General features: G+C 45.7%; 1 protein-coding gene across 3 annotated transcripts in view; it reads left to right on the top strand.

The window, feature by feature from the left end:
* The window catches only part of THSD4 (thrombospondin type 1 domain containing 4), a 555,462-nt gene that overhangs the window by 372,383 nt on the left and 155,453 nt on the right, over nucleotides 1–27,626 (top strand). The window contains exon 1 of one of the 3 annotated variants that reach the window (XM_084782534.1): nucleotides 3,390–3,603. The exons of the other annotated variants lie outside the window; for them this stretch is intronic. Coding sequence (XP_084638660.1) covers nucleotides 3,532–3,603 — 72 coding nt within the window. The 5' untranslated portion in view covers nucleotides 3,390–3,531. Of the gene's footprint in view, nucleotides 1–3,389; nucleotides 3,604–27,626 lie in introns of those variants that run through there. 3 annotated transcript variants of the gene reach the window in all.

Genomic DNA, 27,626 nt, shown 5'->3' with positions numbered 1-27,626 from the left:
TGTCATGGAGACAAGTGAGTCTTCAGAAAAATGGTGGCTGTGCCATTCTGGCATTCAGAAATGGGCTCTGGATGGGCAGGGATGGTGCTAGGACCAGAATACCAGGCCTATCACCACCCCACCCCCCGCAATCGTACACATTGTATGGCATGGGACAACAACACAGTAAGGCTGTTGTCAGGGTTAGGTGAGAAACAGCCTGAATGTTGCGGTCATCACAGTGCTCAGAGAATGGTGGCTGATGAAAAGCAAACTAAACAGGGGTCTCCAGGGAGCTATGGCAGAGAGTGATTCAAAAAGGACACGCATGTCACCCCGCTATGGTGGCTGCTTTCTAAAGGCGGGGAATGACAAGCACTGGCCATAGATGAAGACAACCGAACCTTTGTGTGATACAGGCAGAGATGTCAATGGTGCAACCACCGTGGAAAACCGTGTGGCTGATCCTCAGCAAGGTAAACATTGAGTGACGCCATCTGTTGGGGCACATGCTGGTAGAACACGCTAAAGAGGCGGCATCAGAAAGACCATGAGAGTCACTCCATGATCCGGCAGCTCCGCTCGCAGATTAAATCCCAACAAGCTGAAAGCAGGGACTCTGGCATATACTGATATACCGTGTTCTTTGCAGTGTTATTCACCATCACCAATAAGGCATCAAGTGTACACCTATCCAGCCTAACATATTTCTGAGCCTTAAAAGGGGACAAAGTTTTGACATATGCCACAGCATAAAGTGACTTCTGAAAACAGTGCACAATGTGAAATAAGTCAGACAGAAAGGGACAAAAGTGTGTCATTCCATTTCTTTAACTAGATAGAGTCATAGAGATGGAAAATAGATTACAGTGTTGACAAGGACCAAGGGGAGAGACAAGTAGGGAGTTATGGTCTAATGCATACATAATTTCTGTTAAGGAAGATGAAAACCTCTGGAAACAAGTAGTCATGAGGGCCGCACAGTATTGTGAGTGTTTCCAATGCTGCTCAATTGCATAATGAATGGATGGATGGTCAAATCTTAAGTTTGGTATTTCTTACCACAGCACCTCTTTAAAAGGGCATCATGGTCTGTGCTGTTGAGAAGTCACATAATGGCTAAAACATGACCTCTTGTGCTTTGAGACACAAGGGCCACTGGTGACATTTTCAGGGCTCCCGTGATAGAGGCAAAGTGTCAGATGTCATCTTGGAGGACTAGGGGAACATCCTCAGTTGGTAAGACACTTGCCTTAAAAGACCAAGGGACCTGAGTTGGAATCTGCAGGACCCACATACAGAACTGAGTGCAGCAACACAAGTTTATAATCTCAGTGACAGTGGGATGGGAGGCAGAGACAGGCAGATACCTGGAAGCTGAGAGCCATCCATCCTGGCTTGCTGGGCAACGTTCCAGACCAACAAGAAACTGTTTGTACAAGTAAAGTTTTACTGTGACACAGCCACATCTATCGTGTGCATATTGCCCTAGACTGCTTGTTCGTTACAATGGCAGTTAAGTAGCTGCCGCAGACGTGACCATATGGTCTGCAAAATTGAAAGTATTTACTACCAAACCCTCTGCAGGCAATTTCCCCACCCCTGGCTAGGAAACATCCCTGGTCTTTTAAGGAGTTGGGCTTTCTTAAATAATGCCTGACCTTCTGGCAGGCCTCTCCCAATAAGAAGCAGAAAAGAGCCAGTGTGGACACATAACAATGACAAGGAAAGAAGGAAGGAAGGAAGGAAGGAAGGAAAGAAGGAAGGAAGGAAGGAAGGAAGGAAGGAAGAGAGGATGCAAAGGCAAAAACCAAACCCTACACGCTCCTTTCTTTGCCCTTGCTGTGTTCCTTGGTCACTGCAGGCAAACCTGCAGCTGGAAGGACGGTTGTTGAGGAGGTAAGAATGGGAGCAAGGGGATCCAGGTGTGCTTGCCAGTGGGGTGGATTATACAACCTGACTCCTCAGGCTCAGAATGACCACCAAAGTAGAGTTTGTGGATATGGGGACCATAGCATTCTCCTTTCTCTTGATTCTCTGGGAAGAGGAATTCTAAGTGCTTTTCACCCAAGCCTTCCCAGGAGTCTCACTATTAAATGGTCATTGCATGGTCAGTGGTAGTAAGAGGCTGCGGACTGTAGTTGGGCTCAACGGATTCGTCTTTCATGCAGGATAATGCCACTAACTCGGAGCTTTCAAGTGTTTGTCATTTGACTTTCTGGGTGCTGAGTTCTGACTTTATATCAGACCAAAGACAAAGTCTGGGTCTCTAGAACTTGTATGGCACATGCTGTGCCAAGTTGGGTGCCTATGTGACCTCCGATGTACCTTCCTGACCATCAGGTGACACCTCCCCATTTCACAGGAGCCCAGAGACCTACAGAGTGTTAATAATAGAACTGGGGTTTGAACCAACACATGCCAGATTCCAGGACTGCAGCTGTTTCCACTGGGCCTGGTGCCACCCCAGTGTCCCTGGCCACCAGTACCCTCAAAATGCTTTTGTGTGACTGTGCTTTGTGGGTTGTAACCTGCTTTGTGGGCCTTGATTTAAATTATTACAGGACAAAGCTCATTTCTGGGGCCCTGCTTGCTTCCACAGGTCTGTGTGAGCCTCTGCACTCCTCGTGTCCCCTGATCTCACTCCGAGTGTCACGCTGAATCTACTAAGACTCAAGTCTTCTTTCTCCAGAACATTCCGCATCCCACGGATTCTTGGCAACATTACCACCCAGAGCTCACTTGTCCCCACTTCACCACTTATTTTTACATCCTAAACAATAATTCCTCACTATGCTGCTTTAGCTCTAGTGACCCAGGAACTCAGCAAGAGGGAGATACAGAGGCTTCCCCGGCTCCCATCCACTCATGTTCATGTGACAAGCAGGTGGCATGCTGATGGCTTCTTTACTTTGCAGAATGCCTTTGGTAATGGAGTCTTTGCCTAGACTTCTGCCGCCATCGAGTCAGATGGAGAAGGAGAATGCAGAAGCCAACTACCTACCTCTTGAAGTAGGACCAATGAGAAAAATAAACTATAGCCCAGGGCTGGCAACACCCTTCAGACCCAGAGGCAAGAAGGCCCCGGGCCTCCTGGCAATCCAAGCTGCCAGCCTGCAGCTCCTCCTGCTGCAGCCCACTGCCTCCTGCCTGCCTCAGTTGAGGAGGCAGAGCCATCCCCCTGCATTCGAAGTGCTTACCTTGGAGCCCTTTTCATGAATGAGGCCAGATGCACACTCCACATTGATCATTTCTGTCCCTCCCCTTTTCTGCTTTCTGTTAAAGGCAGCCCCCCCCCACCCCAGCTCCCAGCTGGCTCCTGTCCCCTCCCCCAGCCAGGAGACGTTATTACATGAGGAGATCAGCTTACCAGTTTTCTTCAGAGCAGAGGCTGAGCTTGGAGCACGGGTAGTACAGTGAGGGAAAGAGCCAGGGAACCAGCGCGGTGCCTACGGAACTCCAGGCTGGAATCCCCGACACACAAGTGCATCTGCTAGCATTAGCACTTGGCAGACGGATTCTCCTCCAGGGTAGCTTTGACTCTGGGTAATAATGCTTGTCAGCTACCTGTTATTAGCGTTGCTCCACACTGAGACAGCAGTGTTAGCAAGACCTGGGGGAGAGGTAAGCCAAATAAAATATCTTGTCAGAAATTAACTTTTTGTCAGCATTAAATTTCCACTTCTATCTATGAAGAGGAATCGGGGAATAGGTTTTTTGTGGTGTGCAAAGAATAATGCTTTATATGACTTTACGTTAGGCTTTTCTTACAGGGAAATGTCTATTCTTCTTGAAGGCTCTTAAATCTCGTGCTGAGCCTGTACATGCAGTTGCCACCCTGGACACCTGGCATGACCTGGGTGACAGATGTCTAAGGCATGCCTGCTTCTTCTGCCGTTTGCAGGGGTCTGGGGCAATGTATGTGAGATTCCAGTACAGTCTGGTACAGATGCAGGAAGGACATCGCCTTCGAGGCATTTTTCGTCTTGTGCTCAGAGAGAATCTGCATGCACAAGAGATTGCCTTTCTTCCCTGTCTTCATGCCATCCTTTTCTCCTACTTTGCTTTGATGTACACCGGTAAACCTGTGCTTTGCTTTCTGTCATGGGTGTAGAGAGGCAATGCGATAGCCAGCGGAGCTACAAGTGTGCCAGGGGGGTAAAAAAAAAAGGAGGCATGTTTTAGGGTCTGTGAGGACAACTTCTTATTGGTCTGGCTCGTGTGTTTTCTGGTTTGTTTGTTTCTGACCATCACTGGTGCCTCCAGGAGCCAATTTTGATGCAGGCAGAGCCTGGAAGTACTAATCACCGAGCGGGGAGAAAGGACCATTTAGTGTCTCCACCCTGCCCTGCAAATGAGCCAGCACCAACTGTGCATCTTCCTCCATCCCTTTGCTACCCTGATGGGGAGTCTCAGAGCCTTTCTCCTGAACTCATCTTCCTCTCTGAAAAGCCTCAGGACTCTGTGTGTGTGTGTGTGTGTGTGTGTGTGTGTGTGTGTGTGTGTGTGTGTTTAAAGGCCACGAGGCCACTTCTCAGCTTTGCCTTTTGTTCGCCTCATCAGGAGCCAAGCGAGCCCTGAAAGCTAATGTAATTGCCTTTTCCCCCTAAGCTGCTTCCATGTTTCCAGCAGCACCCCCCCCCCCACCCTGCCGCCCTCACCAACCCATGCCCATCCTGCAAGGCTGAGGTGGTCGTTTGTCCTAGGCTTTTCGCCTGTTAGTTGCCCTCTGCACTATGGATAGTCTCTTGGGGACTGGAGCTCTTGAGAGAGAGAAAGGGAGATGCCTCGTAGATTAGAAATACTGAAAGCTGAACGCACACACCAATGGCCTCTGCTTGTAGTTGAAGTTTGTAACTTCCCTGTTGGGTTTTTTTTTTTTTCACTGTGTGGAGTAAATGACAGATGGGCCCACCTCACTCAGCCCGGAGCACTTAAGCAGGCGAGAGGAAAGCTCATATGGAAAATATTTCTATCACCGTTGCCGACACATCTGGTCAGGGGAGACCTCCGTAACTGAGCAAATCACAGCACTGTAGCAGCCCCTCCGCGGTGTGCCAATTACTCTTATTAACAGCTTCGGTTACCTGCCCACAACTGGCTCCTGGGGAGGGCCACTCTGGAATGCATGTCCTGGAGCCTCTCACACAGGCGAAGGGCTCTGCTTCTCCTCACAGCAAAGCAGAGAGAGAAATGAAAGCAGAGCACACAGGCACACCTTGATGGTGTATAGGTGGTGCTGGGCACACTCACTCAGGAGAACAGGACCAAACTGGCCTTGGAGTTCAAGTATGTATACTTAATACAGTGGTCAGAAAACCCAAATAGAGGTAGCGAGATGCCTACCCTGCTGCCCCTGGCACTGTGCTGCTATGCCATATAATGATCCTCCTCACATTCTTTTCTTATCTTTCCAGCACATGTGCATGTTGTGTGCATGCGTGTGTGCATGCAAGTGTGTGGATGTTTCTTTGCACTTGGCTCTGAAAATGCCTGCACTACGAGATGGTATAATTAGGGTTCCTTTCACTTGTTGGAAGTGAAATGATGGGAAGGGAACATGACTGAGTCCCCCACTCCTTAAAGGAGAATGTTGTTTATATAGAGCTTTGAAGAATGTGGCATTTTTATAGGAGCCTCTTTTTTATTGCCATGTTACTTACAAAAGCATACCGATAAACATGTGGTGGCGTCCCTAAGTCACCACAGTTTGCTTCCCTCCCGCCTGCCAGTGGGTTTTCTTGCAGGTTCTAATTATCTTCTCTTTGGACATTCCTTAAAACACAAGGGAGGAAAGGAAGAAAGGGGAGCCGGCGTCATCCAACCGGGCTGCTGAGCTGGCAATGTTCTCAGCCCGGGACTGGAAGCCAAGCAGCAGAGCTGGAACCAGTTTACAGAGCCAGTTGTTGTACTGGGTGGGTGTGAACCAGATACGTTGGGGGAAGTAAGTGTATGCAGAGGAAGCCTCAGTCGCTGGCAGTGTGGGCGTAGGTACTTGTCACTCAAGGACAGAGCAACCCAGTATGAAGTCAGTGCATTAACTGGAGGGAAGGAGAAAACAAAAACAAAAACGCTGTTGTTGCCTTTGGTTCCTGGTTGCCATGGCATTGAACTTAGAGCCTTGGGTCACTAGAATGCCCGAGCCCTTCACAAGATCAGAATAGTAGCCATGTACACATCTACACAGTGGCATATCCTCTGAAAGACTGTAGAATACTAGTGGAAGTCAGGCTGGACTTTCAGAGCATTTTTAAAAAGCGTGTGTTTTCATTTATAATCATGTGAGCGGGGAAGGGAAGGCGTGTGCACATGAGTGTTTGTGCCCACGGGGGCTAGAAGAGGGCATCAGGAGTTACAGGTGGTTGTGAGTCTCCTGACATGAGGGCCAGGACCCAAACTCAGGTCTTCTGCACATCCTCTCAGCTGTTGGACCATCTTTCCAGCCCTTGATGCAACTTTAGAGCACGCTTTGTTGCCATTTAGTTCCCTGTTCCCAATATTGCAAATGGAACCATGGGCCTTGCTTGTGTGAGGCAAGAAATCTACCGCTGCAGCCCCGTTCCCAGCTGTTTTGGTACCTTTGTGAGCGTGGAAAGCATGCCGGGATGCAGTCAGCATCTTTGTGAAGGCAGAGGTGTGGGGGACTGCATTTTCTGTCCTTATGCAAGGAGACCAGTGAGGTCCCGTTATACACAGGGAGGGGAAGTAGGGGCAACTTGAAACCGTTAAATCTGTATACCACAGTGATGTGGTGTCAAAGGGCGTTATTTTAATATTGGTAAAGCAATGTGGCAAAGCCTATCCAAATTAAAAAAGAAGTATCTGGCCTGCTAAGGGTTGCTGACTTCATAGTGATGAAAATGTTTTGGAATTAGGTGGTGGTAGGGTGGGTAGCACCATTTTGTGACTGCGCTACAAACCACTGATGGTATTTCTGCGCTTCCCCCTCCCTTCCTTCCTTTTTTTCTTCCTTCCTCCCTTCCTTCCTTTTGTTTTCTCTTTTTGTGCTGTAGAATAAACCTAGAGCATCATATAAGATGGGTATGTAATCTACCACTGAGACACACTTCCCGCCCCAAATTACATGCTTTAAGGTGTGGAGTGTGTGTGTGTGTGTGTATGTGTGTGTGTGTGTGTGTGTGTGTGTGTGTGTGTGTGCACATATATTGCTAAATATAACTTATAGTCCATATAATGTTACTTGTATGTATGTTTTCAGGGCTGACCATGTGCACTACCAGTTGCTGTGCTCTTCCCTGGGGAAGACCTCCTCTCCCACTCCCAGCCTTCCTCAGTTGAGGCCCCTGGGGCTTTTCCACATTCAGTTTGACATGTTCGTCACTGACATCCTTGTTCCGCTCATAAACAGTCATTAGTCTCTGAAAGCTTCACACATTGTATGGTGTATATTAACCCTATCCAGCCACCTCCAACTCCCCCTGGTGCCCTCATCCCGTCCTCTTCCAACTTGATGTCTTTTGTTTGTTAGTTTGTTTGTTTGTTTGTCCGGTTAATGCTGCCTGTATCCACATGGCTGTGTAGCCATCCAGTGAGGCAGGGGCCACCTAGGAGCCGCCATCCTCCCAAAGAAGAGTGACTTTTCCTTCCTCGGCCGCCATTGGTGCCAGTAGCCCAGTAGGAGTGCAGGATCTCTCAGTGAGCCCGGAACCCATTGGTTCAGCTAGCCAGGCTGACTTCTGAGCCCTTGGGATCCTTCTGTCTGTCTCTGACTTCTCAGTGCTAAGATTACGGACTCGCACCCTACCAGGTTTTCAACACAGGCGCTAGAGATCTGAACTCAGGTCCTCGTGCTTTGGCAGGAAAGCGCTTCACCAACTGAACCATCGCCCTCGCCCCATTCTCAGGGCCCCTCTTTACCCTTGGCTTCTCTTTCTTCCCCCTCAGATAAAACTGTGGCTCACAGCTGGGCACCATCCAGAGTCACCTGTACGCATTTGTAAATCAAAGTCTGTGTACATGTGCATGCGTGTGTGAGCGCATGGGTGCCTTCAACTTGTCCATGATGGCAGAGTTCGCCCTTTACTGTCCTGCCCCTACCTGTTGGCTGATTGCAATTGCAAAGACCTTCTAGAATGTTGAGTGGGAGCAATGGAAGGAAGGTACCAGTCTCAGCTCCTTCCAGACTGAACTGGGAATGCTCCTAGTATTTCACCGCTGAGCATGAGGCTCGCCAGATACATGAAGCAGATAGTGCTACCAATTAGAAGTTCCTGCCTACATTTTTTATCAGAAATGGTTGTTGAATTTTATCACATTTTGTTCACTTTCATCAAAATACTCCTTTGCCTTTTTCCTCTGATGCATGTGGTCATGGGCTGTCTGTGTTTTGATAACTTCCTGTCTACTGGTTTGCTTGTTAGATTTGATGTATTCGTTACCTTTGCTACTTGATATGATTCATGAATATCGCACTATTCTCATTTGTAAATCAGTGCCGTTGGGTCCTGGAAATCTTGAATTGTGATAGCCCAAGGTTTTTATAAAATTCGGAAGTCTCTCATCTTCTCACGTGCTTTCAAAAGTTTAAACACTAGAGGGACTTGTTTGCTCAACGGGTTTTTTAGAAAATGAATCATAAAACCACCACACTGTTTTGTAAAGGAGTGGTCTTTTGAGTATTTAAGTGTTTAAAACATGACTCCTGTTCCTATAAAAGGTGTAGCATTTAAAATGTATAAGAGAGCATGTATACTCTGGAGGCATGTGGAAAGCAGGACAATTAAACAGATAGCTCTGGGCATTGCCCAGCTGACAAAGCCAGGTAATCCCAGCCCTGTCTACACTACCAGGAGCTCCATCCACGCTGTTTTCTGTCCCTTAGAGAAAAACATCAGCCAGAATTTTGTTTTGTTTTGTTTGTTTTTTAAGACTGGGTTTCTCTGTATAACCTTGGCTGTTCTGGACTCACTTTGTAGATGAGGTTGACCTCAAACTCACAGGGATCCGCCTGCCTCTGCCTCCCTGAGTGCTGGGACTATAGGCATGCATCACCGCACCTGGCATCACCCAGATTTTTACAGTTACCCCACCATTGCTTTTAAAAAACAATAATTGGGTGTTTCGTTCTTAGGAGATGGGGAAATAGAAGGATCCAGATGATCTTAGAAACCTACAAGAAGAACATTGTAACAGGAAGATCAGGGCCCAGGGGGGTCTGCTTAAACTATTGCACTAACCAAGGAAAATACAAGTAGTAAACATTGAACCCCTACTCTGATCTAGCTAATGGACAGGACATTCTCCACAGTTATGTGGAGAGCAGGGACTAACTCTGACATGAACTCTGGTGCCCCATATTTGACGACCTCCCCTTGGTTGGGAGCCCTGGTGGCACTCAAAGAAAGAATAAGCAGGCTACCAAGATGAGACTTGATAGCCTATCACCATAAAATGGGGGAAGAGGTCCCCCTTAGTCATAAACCTAGGGGAGGGGAATAGGGTAAAAGCGGGAGGGAGGGAGGAACGGGAGGATACAAGTGATGGGACAACAATTGAGTTGTAATCTGAATAAATTAATTAAATAATATTAAAAAATAAAAACAATAATTGCAGATAGTAGAGAATGGGTGACATATGCCTGTAATCCTAGCACTGGGAGAAGTACATGGATATTCTTTTAATTCAAGACCATATAGTGCATAATAAGACCCATAATGCAGTAGTACTAGTAGTAATTGTATATGTATATATCTCTAAAGGCTATAATATTTGGTTTTGTTTGGTTTTAAATTGTATAAACATGGTCTTTTGACATTGTATTCAGTTTAATTTCTTGTTTAACATGAACGGCACATGCAGCCGCAGTTCCTTCATTTTAGTCCAACACAGTGTGAGTATGTAGAACTTACTATACATAAATAAATATAGCATCATTATTACTATAAATACTTATTTTTAAAAACTTGTTTTTTGTGTATTGGTGTTTAGCCTGCAGGTATATATGTGCATGCCATGTGTGCCTGGTAGCCTCAAAGGACAGAAGAGAGCATCAGATACCCCAGAACTAGATCCCCCAGAATTACAGACAATTGTTAGCTACCATGTGGATGCTGGGAATCAAACCCAGGTCCCGTGTAAAAGCAGCCAGAACTCTTAACCACTGAGTCATTTCTCCAGACTCAAATTTCTGGGTTTTCTTGTTTGTTTCCCTGCTGTGAACAGTCTGGACCATGTGTCCTCATAAACGTCGGCAACTCTTCCTTTAGGGTTTGCCTACAGGTTGCATTGCTAAGTCATATAGCATGCTTTCTGAGTACCAGAAGATAGTTCCAAGTTAGCTTGTGCCTGAAGCTGTCGTGTTCACTCTCATGTCTCCTGGAAGTGCTGGCAAGTTTTCGAGGATGCACCAGCTTTATAATATTTGGTATTACGGAACAGATTAATTTTAGCGATATGTTAGGTGTAAAATGGTATTGCTGTCCAGCTGGCACTTCTCTGACCATCAGCCTGTGTGTGCACAGACTACCCATGCTTGTATCTACCTCCTGGTTTTAAATTTGACGTTTGCTACTTCAATACCAAGTTAGAGGTTCATTGCATAGTTTGAATCTGAATGCTTTGCTTGTTATCCCCTGTAATTATTTTTCCAGTAGCTCATATTAAATTTTTATAGTATTTTTTGGCTCAAAAGAAGCCCTTAGTTTTAATATATTTAAATGTATGTTTTGTGTCTTTATGTTAGTACTTTCTGTTTCTTAAGAAATTATTCCAAGGACATAGAGCTAACTCTTACATTATTTTCTAAAATTATCAAAGTCTTGCACATTAAAAACGCCATTTCGTTTTGTTTCTTTTCAAGCTTTTGTATGTTGAGAATATTCTCCATTCATACTTCTGTGCCCTCCCCTGTCCCCCACACAGTCTTACACACACACACACACACACACACACACACACACACACACACACACACACACACAAACCCCTTCCTGCCCAAGAACTACAAACATACAATATTTATTAGGTCAATCCACTTAATATGGTGATACCCAGAATTGACTTTCCTCTGTTCTGTGAACAAGGGTTGTTTTAATTCTGTCCCTCATTGATAGGACTGTTTTCTTTCACCAAATTTACAGTGTTAGCTCTGTCCAGTATCAAGCTCCCATGTATTTTCTCCTTCGGTAACTGTCCTCTATTGACCGTCTCTCTGCCTTTGCATCTATAACTAATGTTCGTAACTACAAGCGATTATAGCAAGGCTTAATCTGTAGAACCTGTCTCTCTATCTTAGTCCTTGGAAGTTGTCATGGATTTATGTAAATATTTGCTCTTCCTAATGGAACTTGAAATTGTATTGTCAATTTTCCTTGAAAATCCTTAGGAGACTTTTACAAAACCTATATTGACTCTGCAGTTCTACTGACATTACTTTTGAGATATTCTATGAGCACAGTATAGCCTTAACATTTGCTTATCTTTGAAGATTTTCAAGAAAATATAACTTTTTGTTTCTAAGTACATAATTATCTATAAATAATGACCTTTTCTTATATGTTGCTACCGAAAACAGTTTACTATAAATGTTTACTTGTACACTTTATCAGTTTGATAATGCCTCTTCTATTCCTAATTCAGTCAAGAGAATGGATTTTTTACGAATAGCTATTGCATTGAGACAAGGTCTCTCTCAATAGGTAGCCCTGTCTGGACCAGAATGTGCTACGTAGGCCAGGCTGACCTTGAGCACATAGATGTATCTGCCTACCTTTGCCTCCCAAGTGCTGTGATTAAAGGCGTGTACCACCATACTTAGCTCTAGGTATTGGGTCTTATTTCCTATTTTCTGTCTACTGGGACAATTAGGTCTTCTTCCATTAATCTGTAAGTGTGAGAAATTACTATTTTGCTTATATAAGATCTGATACATGATGGTTATTTTTCAGTATCATGTTTTTTTAAATCGACATAATCCGTGCATTATATAATTGAAAAAAAAATAAGTATAGAGAGTTGGTTCTTTTTTCCTAATCCCAATTTGACCTCTAACTTGATTATATTGTGGTCAGAAAATGTGGTGTTTGTGACTCTGAGGTTTTGAGAGTTGTTGCTTTATGGCTTATTTTACAGACAGGCTTTCTGTAAATGTTGTCAGAGCTATTTGAGGAGAGCGTTCATTCTGATGCACATTTTTTTTTTTTTGTAATTGAGGCCCGAAACTTTAAAAGTCTACTCTTAAAGTTTCATATGTGGGTGGGGAGGTGGGAGAGATGTGATTGTTTGCAATGAGTTATTAAGGTACATGTGCACATGTGTGCATATCTGTATGTGTGTGTACATGCCCGTGTGCGTGTGCATGTGCCTGTGTATGGAGAGTAGAGGTCAGCGCTGGCTATCTTCCCTCAGGAGCTCGAAAGACAGAATCTCTCACTGGGACCCGGGGCTGGACGTCTCAGGGATCCCTTGGCTTGGCCTGCCTAGCAAAGAAGGCCCCTAAATTGTCAAGCCCCAGGTCCCAGTGCCAGTACAGCACGAAGCTCAGCTTTTTCCATGGGGACAAAGTTCAGGCCTTCCTGCCTAGGCAACAACATTTTACCAATTGAGCTGCCTTCCTGGTAGTCTGTTAAAAATTTCATTGACTCGGTAATTGTCTATATTTATGGAATACAGTGGAATATTGCAATACACGCAATTTGCGGTGGTTAGATCAAGAAATTTGGTATGTTCGTCCCCTCAAACATCTTTTCTTTATCTGTATTAGAAGTTGTCAAGAATCCTTTTAATTGGCTATTTGGAACTACATAATTAACGTCAACCATAACTATCCTGCTGTGTTGTACAACCTTAAAGCTGCCCCTCCTACTTAATTTCGTTCCTTGTCTCCATCAACTGGCCTTCCTCCAGCCCATCCTTCCACCCTCGGTAACCTGTGGGAACCGGTAGTCTGTCTACTTTCATGAGAGCCATTTCTAAGCTCCCACAGAGAACGCGACCTCCTCGTCTCTTTGTCCCCAGCTTATTTTCCTTGACATGCCGAGCTCTAGTCCCATCCAAGAAGCTGTGAGTGACACTTTTCATTCCCTTTAGCCGAACAATACTTCTCTCTGTGCATTTACCATATTTTCCTTATCCATTCATCCATCTATGGATAACTAGGTTGATTCCGTTTGTGAAAAATAAACCAGGGTTATAGATAAAATGGCTCACGCTTCTGTTTTTACTAGTATTTGTGAGTCTCCTGACGTTTGAAGGAAGCTTTTCCAGATCGCCCACCAGCAGCTTTCCTGGCCGGAGAAAGGGTAGGACATGGCTGCTGTCACTCATTAAACCATCCTGTCCTTTGTGCTAACGGCCATGCGGCCACGCGGCCACGCGTGATCCGCAGCCCCTGCTGCTCGTTGTGCCAGTCACTTCTGACTTCAGAATGCTCCCGTCCTCGCAGTGGCTGTCTGGGTAGGCCCTTCCTCTGAGGCTTCTTGCCAGCATAAACTCTCCCATGCAGAAATTCTTCAGAATGTGTATCTGCTGACCACATCCTTTCTTGTTTTATGGTGGTTGTTACATGTGTATCTTTTCTGCCATTTCCACGGGATCTGAGGAAGGGAAGAGGCAGACAAACATCTTTGCTAAGTCTGATCTCTGACCCTGTAAGATGTATTTGGGTCCTTTTTACCCCTCCAAACAAAAGTGTGTTGAATAGGCAAGTTTTCTAGACCCCTGTTGCCTCATCTGCAAAATAAGGTGATGATAGCATCAGTATCAGTAGCATCTGCAGGCATTATAATATGGTGCTGATGAAGCTTGGTAAACTGTAAAGGTCTATGCAAATGTGAGGGTAGCTGCCCCCATCTTCCTTTACTTTTCCTTTTGTTTCATTGCACCAGAGAAAAGTGACCAGTTGGGTTATGATATCATGAGCTGCTCAATTGAACTTTGCCTCGTGAGTGTCGCTTGCCAACAAACTACTGGGCACATAAGTAGAAAGTCTTACATTCTTGAGGCCAGAGGGATGGCTCAGCCCATAGAGCACTTGCCTTGCAGTTATGAGGACCTGAGTTCAATCCCCCAAACCCACATAAGAATGCCAAGAACGGTGGCGTGCCCTTGCAGTCCCCGCACTAGGAAAGCGGAGACTGACACGAAAGTCTCCGGAGACCCCTTAGCCAGCTTGCCCAGGCTTCTTGATAACATCCAGGCCAATGAGACCCTGTCTTAAACAAGGTGAGCAACATCCTTAAAGACGACACCTAAGGCTGTCACGCTGGGCTCTACATGAACGTATGCATCTTGTCCTGGTTTGCTTCCCATTGTTGTGATAAAACACTAAGCAAAAGCAACAGGAGTAAAAGAGAGAGGATTCATCTGGTTTAGAGGTTCTAGTCAACCCAGGCAAACCAAGGCTAGAACTCGGGGCAGGAACCTGGAGGCTGGAACTGAAACAGAGACCATGCAGGAGCACTGATTGCTGGCTTGCTCAGCCCGCTTTCTCATCAACTGAGGGCTACCCACCAGGTATGGCACTGCCCACGGTGGCCTGAGCCCCCCCATATCAACCATTAGTCAAGAAAAAGCCCCCACAGGCTAGCCTACAGGCCCAGGCTGATAGAGACATTTTCTTGATTGAAGTTCCCTCTTCCCAAATGACCCTAGCTTGCATCAAGTTGACAAAAACAAAAAACAACTAACCATTACACAGCTGCATATACACATTCATGCATATAGCACATACGCACATAATCACACACACACCATGCACACACATGCTTTTTTAAAAGTCACGTGTTTTATAAATAAAAGTATTGTTTGTCTAAAAACAAATCCTTCGATGGGTGACCTTTTTTCCTTTTCTGTTTCTTTGCATTAACTATTGACACTCATACTCAATTAGCCATTTCCCCTTTTCAAAAGATGTTTTGACTTAATCCTATTTGCTGATTCAGCCTATTATATAAATTTATTTACTTTTGCTTAGAAAGTTAATGCAAATCAGTAGAAAGAATGCTGCAGTTTCAACAGAGGAATATTTAAGGGACAAAATGAGTATTTAATGTAAAACAGAATGTTTCTATTAGAATGTATTGAAATTGGTACATATATGTATATGTACATTATATGTATGTACATATACATATAGGTGTGTACATGTATATACATATATTTTTTATTTTATTTTATTTTACTTCTACATCCCCGCGATGCAAACAACTCTGCATTATGCTCAGCATCTCTGACTTGACTGCTGTTGTGTATGGGAGGTTTCATGCTGTATGTTAGCAATCCCGAAGGCTGGGCCTCAGTTCACTGCAAAGGTTGGCACTAAGATGTTTGTTAGTGAGGGCTGACATGCAAGGGTCAGGACCAGCCCTGTGAAGAAAACAGTGTTTGAGGTAGGACTGAGGAACACTTAGAAGCCCCATAGACAGATACAGGGAGTCACTCTAAGCCTCGGGAACAATACAGACAAAGAAAGTATTGAGTTGGGGAGAGCTGGGCATATTTAGACAATGGCAATTTTGTTCCTCTTGGCTGGAACACTACGTCCCCACAGGAGAAGATAATGCATGTGGGCTGGAGGACGTGTTGTTCGCAATACAACCCCAGCGTTTTAAATGGAAAGGGTTGAGGAGAGGTTTTCGTGGCCAAGTGTACCAGTTCTTGAAAGTGTTCCATGGCAGCTTGTAAAGAGAGACTACATTTGTAGTATAAATATAGCCATGCGTAATGTGTGGGCATGCATCCATACGATTGTGCCGTTCCCTTATCCAGCTTGGATGTATTCTTAAATCTTCTAGGTTCTCCAAGAGCTCACTGAGATGAAATGATTTCCTAAATGCATTTCAGCTTTAAAATTGTCTGCACTACGGAGGGCCCCTAATACCCACTGGTCCGAAGGCACCCAGACCTCACCTTGAATGACTGGTCCTCGGTGTCTCTTGCTGGTCTAGATAACTCCTTTGAGCATCATGTGGCTTTGTTCAAGTGGGAGAATCATGTTGGCATCAGTATTAGGGAGGGTGAGGAGAGTGCTTCCATGGACTGTTTGTACAGAGCAAAGTGGGCGGCGGCTCTCAGTGCTGGGAAAAGTAATGTCTGTGTCTGTTATCTGACCATCAAATGCCCCAATAGACACATTACATTCCCGCAGCTGGTGATACTGTCTTGGGATGTTCTGGAAACTTTAGCATGTGAAGCTAACCTGAGGGAGCTAGGTCACTGGGACAGGTCTTGGGGGCGGGGCAGGGTGTGGCAGGGCGGGGCGCATTCTGACCCTGGCTCCTCCCCATTCCTTTTTACCCCATGCCTAAGGTGAGGTGAATAAAGCTCCTCTTCTGTCCTCCTACCCCCACAGTAGACAGAGCCTCTGAAACCATGACGTAAGTCCTTTATCTTCCCACTTGTTCCTTCACATAGTTTGGTCATAGCTACAGGAAAATAACGAATCAATCTCAAAAGCCTAGCATAAGGGCAATGGGGGGATTGGGGTGTGCTGTGGGGTTGGGGGTTCTCAAAAGCTAAAGCACAGCTTAGGGCTGACAAGGCAGTGTGGTCTGTAGAATACTTACCACACATGCCTTAGGACTGGAATTTGAACCCCAGGACCCACATTTTTAAAAAGTCTGGCATGGTAATGCATGTTTGTAATCCCAGCACTAAGGAGGTGAAAACTAATGGGTTCCTGGAGCTTGCTGCTCAGCCAACCTAGATTACTTGGTGAGAGACTCTGTCTCTAAAAATGGGTGGAAAGCACCTGAGGAACACACTGCCTGAGGTTGACCCAAGGCCTATACACACACACACACACACACACACACACACACACACACAGACACACACACACACACACACACACACACACACACACAGACTATGAAGTCAGTGGAATGAGAGATGCTTCCGGGGCAAGCCTCCCTGAGAATAAAAAGAAACAAAGGATTATGGAGAGGGGAATTTTATCATCGAGAACCCAGGTAGTGCCTCCAAATTCCTTTGGCAAACCTGATGGCGATCAGTGGCTCAGAAGAAAGAGAAGAGAAGAAGAAGATGTCCTGGGTACTTTTTTATTTTTTTTAAAGATTTATTTACTTATTATTTATACAGTCTTCTGCCTTGCATGTACACCTGCACACCAGAAGAGGGCACCAGATCACATTATAGATGGTTGTGAGCCACAGTGTGGTTGCTGGGAATTGAACTCAGGACCTCTGGAAGAGCAGACAGTGCTCTTAACCACTGAGCCATCTCTCCAGCCCCTGTCCTGGGTACTTTAAGAATGGGAACGTAGGGGTATAATGCTAAGAAAGGAAGAACAAAAATGGGGTTCCTAAGGCTACCAGCTAGTCATATCATCCCAGCTGCTGAGGCACAAACCTAGGATGCCTGCATGACTTCCATGACAAAGAGTAAGACACTCTCTTCACTAGGACCAAAAGACGATATGTTGAGCACAATTCCCCTTGAGTGGACGAAGGGAAGGCTGCATAGAGGTCATCCAGTCCAGCGCTCTCATTTCACACAGGAGACACAGAAGTCATTGGGAAGGTTTCACGGTGTCCCCAAGAGCACAGCATGGCTAGCCAAAGTTGAACAGTGGGCATGACTCAAGGGCAACGGGATCTTCAGAAGCCAATTGTGACATCTAAGACCACTGAATGAGTGAAAGCTTAGGGGTACTTGGGAACGTCGGTGGGGTACTTGAGGGGTACTGTGAGACCTTGAGTGGGCTGACTGCTGTTTGTATGGGGACCTCAGTTGCATGCAGTATGTTCCCCCAAGCATGCTTACCCTGTGGTCTTGCTTAGATCTCAACACCAAGCACCCGAGACTGATGGAAAGTAATAGAGGAGGAGCAGGAAGCTGGAACTACAGCTCCGCCCTCATTTTACTCAACTCATAAAAGCCCCGGAAGTACTCTGAGCGGTTGGCACGCACCAGTGGGTCAGAGAAGATCCTGACGTCAGCCTAGCTTTCTTGCCCTGAGAGTATCACAGAAAAGTCAGAACCTGATAACTGCTGTGGCCTGGATGTAATCTGGGGTCCACCTCCAGCACTCTGCCCATTCAAAGTCCCACCCGTGCCAGAATACCTGAGCACCCCATTCCTAGGTTTCATTTGCTTTGGGGTACCTTCTTTGGCATATTCTGTAACAGCAACCTCAGATCTACCTCAGTTGCCGTCTTGGAAGTTTCTCCTTTGACCATCCAGTCTCCCACTGAGCCAGGAAGCACCTGACACTGGGTCTCGCCCCACCCCCACCCCCTTTATTTTGGTCCCATGGATACATGCACGTAGCACACAGTTGGTCCAACCTTTATATCATACCGGGGTAGAGGCTATGTTGTGTGATCTGGGGGGATACTGTCGGAGGCAAGGCACAGCAGAGTTTTGCTGCTGGCCTACCCCCCTGGCACAGTCTCCCTTGGAACCCTTGATGTGAGCCCCCCAAAAATGTGAGGCAGCTCTTATATAACTATTTTCTCAGCATGCTGGAAACCCTGTTCAAAGGCAATCGAAGTCCCGATGCCATTGATTACATACAGTCTGTGTAAGGACGTCAGGGTTGCCAGGTGTGGGGAGCCCTCTAGTTATGAAGCATCTTCAGGATCAGTAGGATTCTAAACCCATCCCTAAACTCAGGAACACATCACAATGGTTAAGCCAAATAGGGGTCATCTTTGCTACTTTCTTACTCCTGAGAAAGAAAGCACACAGAAGTAGAAAGTACGGTCCACATATGTTCGTTAGTCAGCCCTATATAAGCAGCTTGTAAACTCACTCATACCCTTCAGTTCCCTAATCAGTACCCTTAGCAGATAAGGCCTTGCCTAGCCTCAGAGGGGCTGCCCCACAGCTGGGACTCCCTTTTTCCTGGTCATGGCTCTCATTGCCAATAAATTACCCAGTAGGTAGGAAGTCTTTCATTCCATGTGGCAAACACACACAGAGTACTCAGCATGCAGCAGCCTCTAGAGGGGTCCTGTGACTCACAAGTTTGAGGCAGCCTCAGCTTGCTGGAATTTGGAGGCGCCTGTCCATCCATAACTGATCGCAGTTGATGTGTCTGTTACCAGTTCTATAGTGCGTTTCATTTTTCTATATTGGTAAAAAAAAAAAAAATACGGTTGTCTGCGTTTTTCTCTGAATAGGCTTATCCCAACGCTTACGCTTTCCAACTTAAAGAACTAGATGTGTGTGCTCTCAGTGGCTCTGTGACGTTTCCTCCACTTTTCTCTCTGTGGGAAGGCACTGTAAGTAAGATGCGCTACTGCCATGGCTACACTGCACAAGACAAGTCCCTCACCCTAGGAGGCAGGAAAGGTGACAGGGTACGCAAAGATGATCAGAGCACAGTGTTGAAATCACTGGAATGTGTATGGATCAGTATTTGATTTCCTGGGTTTTGGACTTTTTTTTTCTCTCTTAATGGAACCGAGGCTTGAACCCAGGGCCTTGAGCCTGCTTGGCGAAGGCTCTACCCCATGACGTGTTATTGACCCCTTATATTGATGCTTGGAGAAGGAGAGAGATAGCATGGCCGATGCTGTTCAGTAGGTTGGGGTGTGCTTCCCTAAGGGGAGGAGATTTCATTTGGAGCATGGGAAATAAGCTGGGCTTTTTAAGCTGAGGAGGATGGCTGTGAGGTAGATGAACTTTGCAGACAGGAAATGGTATTGGACAAATGCAAAAATGTCTGCTCAAGTTCATATTTCTTATCCAAAACACAGATGTTTCAGGCCATGGCAGCATGGGATAAGACTTAGCACGGGTTTTACTCAAACCCTTGACTGTGCCTGGACGGTCACAGAAGTGTGGCTCGTCAAGACTCTTGTTGATGGTGTGTCATCAGTGAAGCTGTGTTCCGCAACCGAAGGAATAGAAAACTGATCTTACCAAAGATAAATAGCCAAACATCAGTCACTGAAAATCCACTTTGAATTGTTAAGCTTTGGGGATTTAGAAACTTTGGATAAAAGAATGCTGTCTGCAGTCCCTGTGGAGATTCTGAACTGTCAAGAGCTGACTTAAGCTGTGTACTCAGCCGGAGCCCAGAGAGGAAAATACACACCAGTTGATGGGCTTAAGTCCTGGCACAGACCTGGAAATAGATAGTAAGTTCAGCCTGCTTGGACCATAAAGTAACTAGGGGATTGTATTTCCAGGAAAAAAAAAGTGATGCTTGGTAAGCAAAAACCACAAGTATCTAGCCCTGGAGAGACAGCCCAGGGGTTTAGAATAGACTTGTTCTTGCAGAGGACCCAAGTTTTCCCCCAGCACCCATTTTGGGCAATTCACAGCCATCTATAACTCTATCTGCAGGGACTCTGATGTTGTCCTGAACTCTGATGACACCTTTACTCACATGCATGCACACAAGACACGCATGCATATATACATATAACCAAAATTAATAAAAAGAAACCTCCTTAAAAGTCACAGATATCCGCAACATGGACAACCAAAGATGCAACCACACGATATGGCTTATTACCATGCCGTCTTAGGACCAGAACATTTCGTGGAGGCCATCTCTCCAATGCTACAGCTCACTCTAGACCACCAGGCTGCTCGCACACACCAGAGAGAAGTCTACCTCACATCAGCCACTGCTCAACTATGTGATGCTGACAATTAGAAATTAGCAATGTTGGAAACAAGGGGCTAACGGCACAGCACAGAGATCATCGCATGACTTAGAAAAGCAACAGGCTGCCACTGCAGGCTGAGTGTCACGGAGCTGGGGCCAAGCCTGGGAAGACTTGGTGAGAGTGACAGCAGCAGAGACCACCTATCTGTGATTTCCGCTCGCAGGACTCTGCTGTAAGTTTAATTACAAACAAACTTTGCAATGAATCTTCCAGGGCGAGCAGACAGATTTTTCCTGGGCCTTGAATGAGGCTCTGAGGCTGCGGGACATAAATTACACGACAATGGTGACAAGATGGGAAACATTCTCTAATTTATTGATGAGAAAAAACAAAGCAAAGGGCCCATTAGGGTTAGATGGGCTAAGCCATTTTCAAAGGCTTCAGCACCCAAGTGTGACGGTGGCAGACAGAAGTGGCTCTTTATGACCACATAAAGGACCTCTCGGGGAGCGGGGGGCGGTCCTAGAAATGGAAGCAACCAAAAGACCCAAAAGAATAGAACTTTAGGTACATCTGGCTTGTCACCAACTCAGTTTTCGTTACAGGAAATTTTGGGTCCAAAGAGGAGATTCAGTACAATAGCAGCTAGCTCGTACAGAAAAGTAGCAGGCAAACTGTCTCATTTGGTTTCGTTTTAGAGTTCTTTCTCTCTCTTCTCCCCCCCCCACCCCCAAAATTCAATCATGAATTCAAGTACCCTAAGGCAGAGTCGTCTATAAGAGTGCATAATCTGGATGATGTGTGTGTTTTCTCTTTACAGGGATTTAATCAAATAAAGATGCAAAGTAGGTCTGAAATAGCTGTGAGTTTAAAAAAAAACAAAAACTGCTTACTTTTAGAGTATTGGCACATCTATAGCCCAAGATGGTGCCCTTGTATTTCTTGAGCTCAGGCTCAGCCAACACACTGCAACCCCTGTGTTGACAGGACATCTACTTTGTGGTTGGGGGCTAGGCAGTCTCATGCACTCTCCTCTATGGTCCTCCGTGATAGAGATCACAGCACACTTTGGGGTTGGGGAAGTAATGTGCTAACTTAGCCTGCCAAAGGGTAGGGTTAGGAGTCTTCCTGGGTCCTCAGATATCTCATGAAAGCATCCTGCCCTCCGAGCTTCTGGCGTAAACGCTGCTCTTTGGATGTTCTGCCCACCCTGTTCTGTGCTGTAAGCAGATGGTGCCACTTGTACCTCTCCATGCCTCCAAAGGCCCTGATGTTTCCTGGCCATTTGCAAATTGCCCTCACACCCCTGGGACCCACAGTGACTGCTCTGTCCCTCTCAAAGCTACTCCACTTAAGTATTGTGTTGAGAGATGTGGTAGCCACTCCAGACACTGGTTTTTCTCTCCTCCAAGGCCACCTTGTAGTGCCCCACCCTGCAGGCTTGAGCCAAGTGCACTGGGATCTGAAAAGCAAACTGGGAAAGAAACTTGTGAGGGTTTTTTTTCCCCTCTCCAAATACTTGAACTTGTGTACATGCAGCATGTTGTATGGTCAGGATTTCAGAGCCAGTGGGACCAATGACCAGCTGGTTCTCTCTTGTTAGATGCTAGTAAAGTGGGATGGGCTGTCTTAGTTGGTGGTGTTTACCTGGCATTCACAGAGCTCTGGGTTCCATTCCTTGCATCATCTACAGTCAAGTGTGATGGTACACACCTGTACTGAGCACTTAGAGAGGTAGAGACAGGAAGATGAAGAGTTCAAGGTCAATCTCAACTCTATAGCATTCAAGACTAGCCTACAGAGAAAGAGAGGCACACAGAGCTGGGCATGGGGACAGAGGCACAGACAGACAGATTAGGCAACTGCAGGCTAAATAAAGGCTACATAAAGCCAGTGGTTCAGCTCCACACAGCAATGCTACCAGTTCATTCCATGAAATGGTCCCTACGCAGAGTGGTGTTGGGTATAGCCTTGGCATTGGTCTTGCGGATCTGCCCTTGGCTAAGTCAAGAAGACCCTATATGATGTGGTGTGCTTTGATCACTGCTGTGTGCTGAGCCATGTTGAAACCACTGTTGACTAGAGCCCAGAGTCTCTGCTTGGTTCCAGTTCTCCCAGGGACACACTATTTCGGAGAGAAGTTAGTGTAGCTCAGAGCTGAGAGTTACCCCATGGAGAAGCAAGGATGATGGCATGTTTGTCCATCCACTCCTTTTCCAGCCAAGGGCTGCTTCAGAACCTTCCCACTTCAGCACCTCCAACTCACTCCAAGATAGAGCTACAGTCACAGGTCATTACCTCACAAATTCTTCTCAGGAGCTTGGTCTTAATAGAACACAGGAGATGGGGTGGAGCAGCGACAGTGCCAGTTACAAAGGTCCACAAGGGGAGGTTCCATTAACAGTCAAAACCAGCAAAGCCAGAATATCTGTGTGTTTGGGTGTGTGTATTTGTGCACATGTGTGTATGTAGTGGTACGTGTGCATGTGTGTGTGTATGTGTGTAAGTATGGTATGTGTGTGTATATTGTATGTGAGTATCTGTGTGTAGTGTGTGTGTATGAGAGAGAGAGAATATGTGTGTATGTGTGGTCTATGTGTGTAGTGTGTGTGTGATGTGTATATACTGTGTATGTGTTGTGTGTGTATGTGTGGTACATGTATATTAAGTGTTTGTTATGTATGTGTATATGAAGCATGTTATGTATGTGTATGTGGTGTGTGTGTGATGTGTATATATCATGTGTGTGCATGTGGTGTGTGTGATGTGTTTGTATATTGTGTGTTGTGTCTGTATGCTTACATACAAGTGTGTAAAGAATATGCAGGCTTTTGACTTGCCTACAAGCCCTGGTTTTGATGACTCATTGTGTCTGCTTCTTCGTTTTTGGCATTTAGAAGCTCAAGACCAATTTGCAGCCCACCTCTGACACTAGATACGGTCTCTAGGAAATGAACCTTTGTACCACTCCCCCTTACTTCTCTTCCTTGCTTTCCTTGTACCTCATATTTCTTGCATATTTATCCTTATCCTTTGTTGTATGCCTTTTTAAAAACCCCACAAGTCCTTTTATAGGTTAAATACAAATAATAAAAATAAAAAACATAAAAGAGGAAAACATGGTCCTAGTCAGTGCTCACCACACTCCTAGCTCTTCTCTTGTTTTATATAAATTTATGTTTTAAATTCAGAGTCCCTGGTCTCCACTGTCAAGATCCTGACTGCATGAAAAAAAAAAGCCACCTTGTTCTTCCCCAGGCAGCCAGTGTGAACTGGCTCACCAGAGAAGTGCAAGTTAAGTTACGTGCACGCGTTCTCCACAGTGACTTCAGAAGCAGGAAGCCTCCCTCCCTCCTGACGTTATAAAGTAGGAGGCTCTGGCTCCTCATGAGTGATGCTGTGAGAGGGTCCCTCAAGCCAAACTGGCCTCCATGATTCTTAATTTTGGTAAGGTATAATTCAGAACCCTTTCAAAAGACTTAAAGCAAAAAATATAAATACATAAATATATAAACAAACAAACAGAAGTACCAGCAGAGGTAGCCTCCAAAATTTTCCATAACTGTAATCTCATATGCACCCCCAGGTAATATTTAAAATATTTCCTTCTGTTCATGATTTTTATCAATTTTTTTTCACTGCTTATCTGTACAGTATGCGGAAATTTTCTTTAATGAAAATGCATTGTTTTCATATGGGGAGAAAATGGAAAGTATTTCATCCCATCAGAATACTTTTTCCTTTTGTATCTCCCTGTTCTTTGTCCACTCTCCTAAATGGCTTCCTTTCTAAAAGTAGGTGCATGGCTAGAAGTATGCAGGATAAAATGTGAACTGACGCTGAAAAAGTCTAACTTTTGGTTCTTTTCTTCCTTGGTAAAAATCTCTGAAAGGATGTAGATTCTCCCCTTCGATGCTCACAGATGTGGGGCAGACCTGCACTAAAGTTTTCTTTGCCATTTGGTTTTGTATTTCAAGGAAAATATCACACATGTAAGAGTTAAAAAGATAAAAGAATTAGGAAGGGAAGGAGAGACTTTTTAAAAGGTAAATTCTATTCTTATTTGTTTGTTTTACATTTATTTATTCTGTGTGTTAGTAACTGCACATGTATGTGGCATGGCACACGTGTGCAGGTCAGAGGACAACTTGCAGAAGCCAGATCTCTTCTATCATGTGGGACCCAGGGATCAAACTCAGGTCACCATGCCTTGAGGCGAGTGTCTTTAACCTGCCAAGCCACCTTGCTAGCCCTTGTTTGTTTGCCTTCTCCATAATGGACACTGTTGGCTGATCATGGTGATGCAAGCCTTTAATCCCAGCGCTCAGGAGGCAGAGGCAGGCAGATTGCTGTGAGTTTGAGGCCAACCTGGTCTACAAAGAGAGCCCAGGACAGCCAGGGCTACACAGAGAGAAACCTGAGACCAACCTGGTCTACTGAGCAAGTCCAGGACAACCAAGGACCCTGTCTCGAAACAAAACAAAACAAAACAAAAAGTAAGTTATTTGCTTATGAGACTTTGTTCCAAAAACAATCTGAGGCAACCTTCTTTAATTAAGCCACACAGCATGGAAGTCAATAGTAAGGAAGGAGAAATGAAGTACAGGAGAAACTTGGCTACAACAAAAGTTGAGACCCAAGTAATACTTGTGTGAAAAACCCATGACATTGGGCAACTACAGGAGATAGATGGAAGATTTTGCTCTGAGTTTCCTAGCAGCGGGGGGGGGGGGGGGGGGGGGGGGGGGAACAATATATTCAAATATGCAACTTTTAGGGCAGAGAAATAAAGCTCATTCGTTTGAGAACTACTGAGCTAAGTGTCTGCAGGAGTGAACCAAAAGGCTTGACGCAAGATTAACTGAGGCTTGGGGGAGTCGAGCCACTGTTGAGAACCAAAGCCACAACCTAACACCTCCTGCGCACTTCGCATGTGTCAACCACAGCCCTAGCCAGCACAGCCACAGCACAAACACGCCATGCGCCCGCTGCTTACATCATGAACTCAGAATTGTTGTCCTGTAGGTGTATGTTCTTACATCATTGTTCTGTGGCAGTGGGAGCATGACATAGTGAATAAGTCACATGACAGCCAAACCAGGAAGCAGAAATCCCAGGACTGGAACCAAGGCCTGGGTTTAATAACCTTGGAAGATTCACCCCAGTGACCTCCTCTGCCCACTAGGCCTCGCCTCTGAAGGGTTACAGATCCTCCCAAATAGCACCACCAGCTAGGGAGCAGACACTCAAAATACAAATGGGGAAATGATTCAAATCCATCTGATAACATATGAGGCATGCAGGATCATGTGACTCATTGATCGATGGTGACCTGAACTATGAATCTGGAACTTTCTGATTCCGCCTTTTCCACCACTTCATTATTTAAGGGTTGTATTTTTGGCTTTTCTTGTTGATATGACAAAGTAGCTGACACAAGCCATTTATGGCTGGGAGGGCTTATTTGGCTTACAGTTTGAGGGATATAGTCTCTCACAGCTGGGAAGTCTTGGTGGTTGGACATTGGCTGGCACAGGGTCCACAGTCAGGAAGCAGAGAGGGGGAGAGAGACAGACAGACAGACAGACAGACAGACAGAGACACAGAGACAGAGACAGAGAGAGACACAGAGAAAGAGAGAGAGAGAGACAGAGAGAGAGAGAGAGAGAGAGAGAGAGAGAGAGAGAGAGATATGCTGGCCTTCTACCTATTTTCCTTTTTATTCAGCCTAGAGCCCATCCCATGCACACCCACAATTAGCATGGATCTTCCCACGTCATTTAACCCAATCCAGAAAGTTCCTTACAGCCATACCTAGAGGTTTGTCTCCTGGGTGATTCTAGATTCAGTCAATATGACACTCAAGAGCAGCCATGGTCAGAAAGCAAGGCCCTGGCGATAGCAATGGGAACACTAGACTTTAGGGGTCTCTGTCTGTATGGGACTGGACAAGTCCCTTTTCTTCTCAAAGCTGCAGCCTCTTCATCTCAAGAGTGAGAGGGCTGGAGATTTGTCTTGGAAGACTCCTTCCAGCCGCGACAGCCTGGTGTCTCGGTGGCTCTAGGCAGTTTCCCAGACTGCACTCCAGGGTGCTCTGAGTTGTTTCCGCATCATCAGTTGTTCTGCAGTAAGACTCAGTGTGTCCGAATTACTTACCTTCTCCATTGCCTCAGCCTGCTTGGAGCCAGGGAGGCCGCATCCTACAGGCTGAGAGAAGCCAGAACTCCCTGTGAGCCCAGGTGCTACACACGGTGTTTCTGAACACACTCCCCCACCCCACCCCCCAACCCCAGGACATAGTCTGTAGCCACTTGACTACACAATCTTCCATGGATTGTCTGAGCTAGAGTCAAAGTAGAGAGCTCCAGACACTGGAATCAGACCTGGTGCAGAATCCAACAACAATAACAAAAAAAACAACTAACAAAATCTCGGAGCCCAAGAACCCGTGCTCACTTGCATTCTTCACTGTGCCTCTGTGAAAGAGCTTCCCATTGTGGGGAGGGAGCATGGGCGGGGGGTGGGGTGGGGGGGCAGAACACTCTGTGCTGGTTTCCTGTGCCCAAATAAACAAACTCCATCCTAAGCTTAAGGCTCCAGGTTTGTTTCTGGCACCCTTTGTGCCTTAAAGTTTCTGTACTGAATAAAACAGAAATGTTTAGCAAATCCCAAGAAATTCCTTGTTTAATGGAAAAAAGAGGTCCCCAGGCTTGTATTTCAAAATGTGATTTCCATGTGCCCATTGCAAGTGAGGCAAGGTCACATCACCGAATCCTCAGCTGCCTGGCATGGTTTGGTTTGGTTTTCTTTTTAAGCCTGGATTCATCCCCTAGAACACATTTTGGAGTATTTGTGGTGGACAGGGCTCTCCCATAGCCCTGCAGGAGAGATGGAGGCAAGTATTCTTATAAAAGGTGCAGAGGAAACTGTAGAGGTTCCCACCATGGGCCACAGGCACGCCTGTCTCCCATGTGTGCTGGCTTTTCTCTACTATATAATATTGCACTCACGTGTTTATACGTGTGCCTTTCTATACTATACAGTATTGCACTCGTGTGTGTATGTGAATATGCATGTTTCCTTTATCTGCATGTTGAGTGCATT

This window comes from Acomys minous, assembly GCF_964271855.1.
Source record: "Acomys minous genome assembly, chromosome: 5".
NCBI classification, from domain to species: Eukaryota; Metazoa; Chordata; class Mammalia; order Rodentia; family Muridae; genus Acomys; species Acomys minous.
This window is presented reverse-complemented; position numbering and strand designations above follow the sequence as displayed.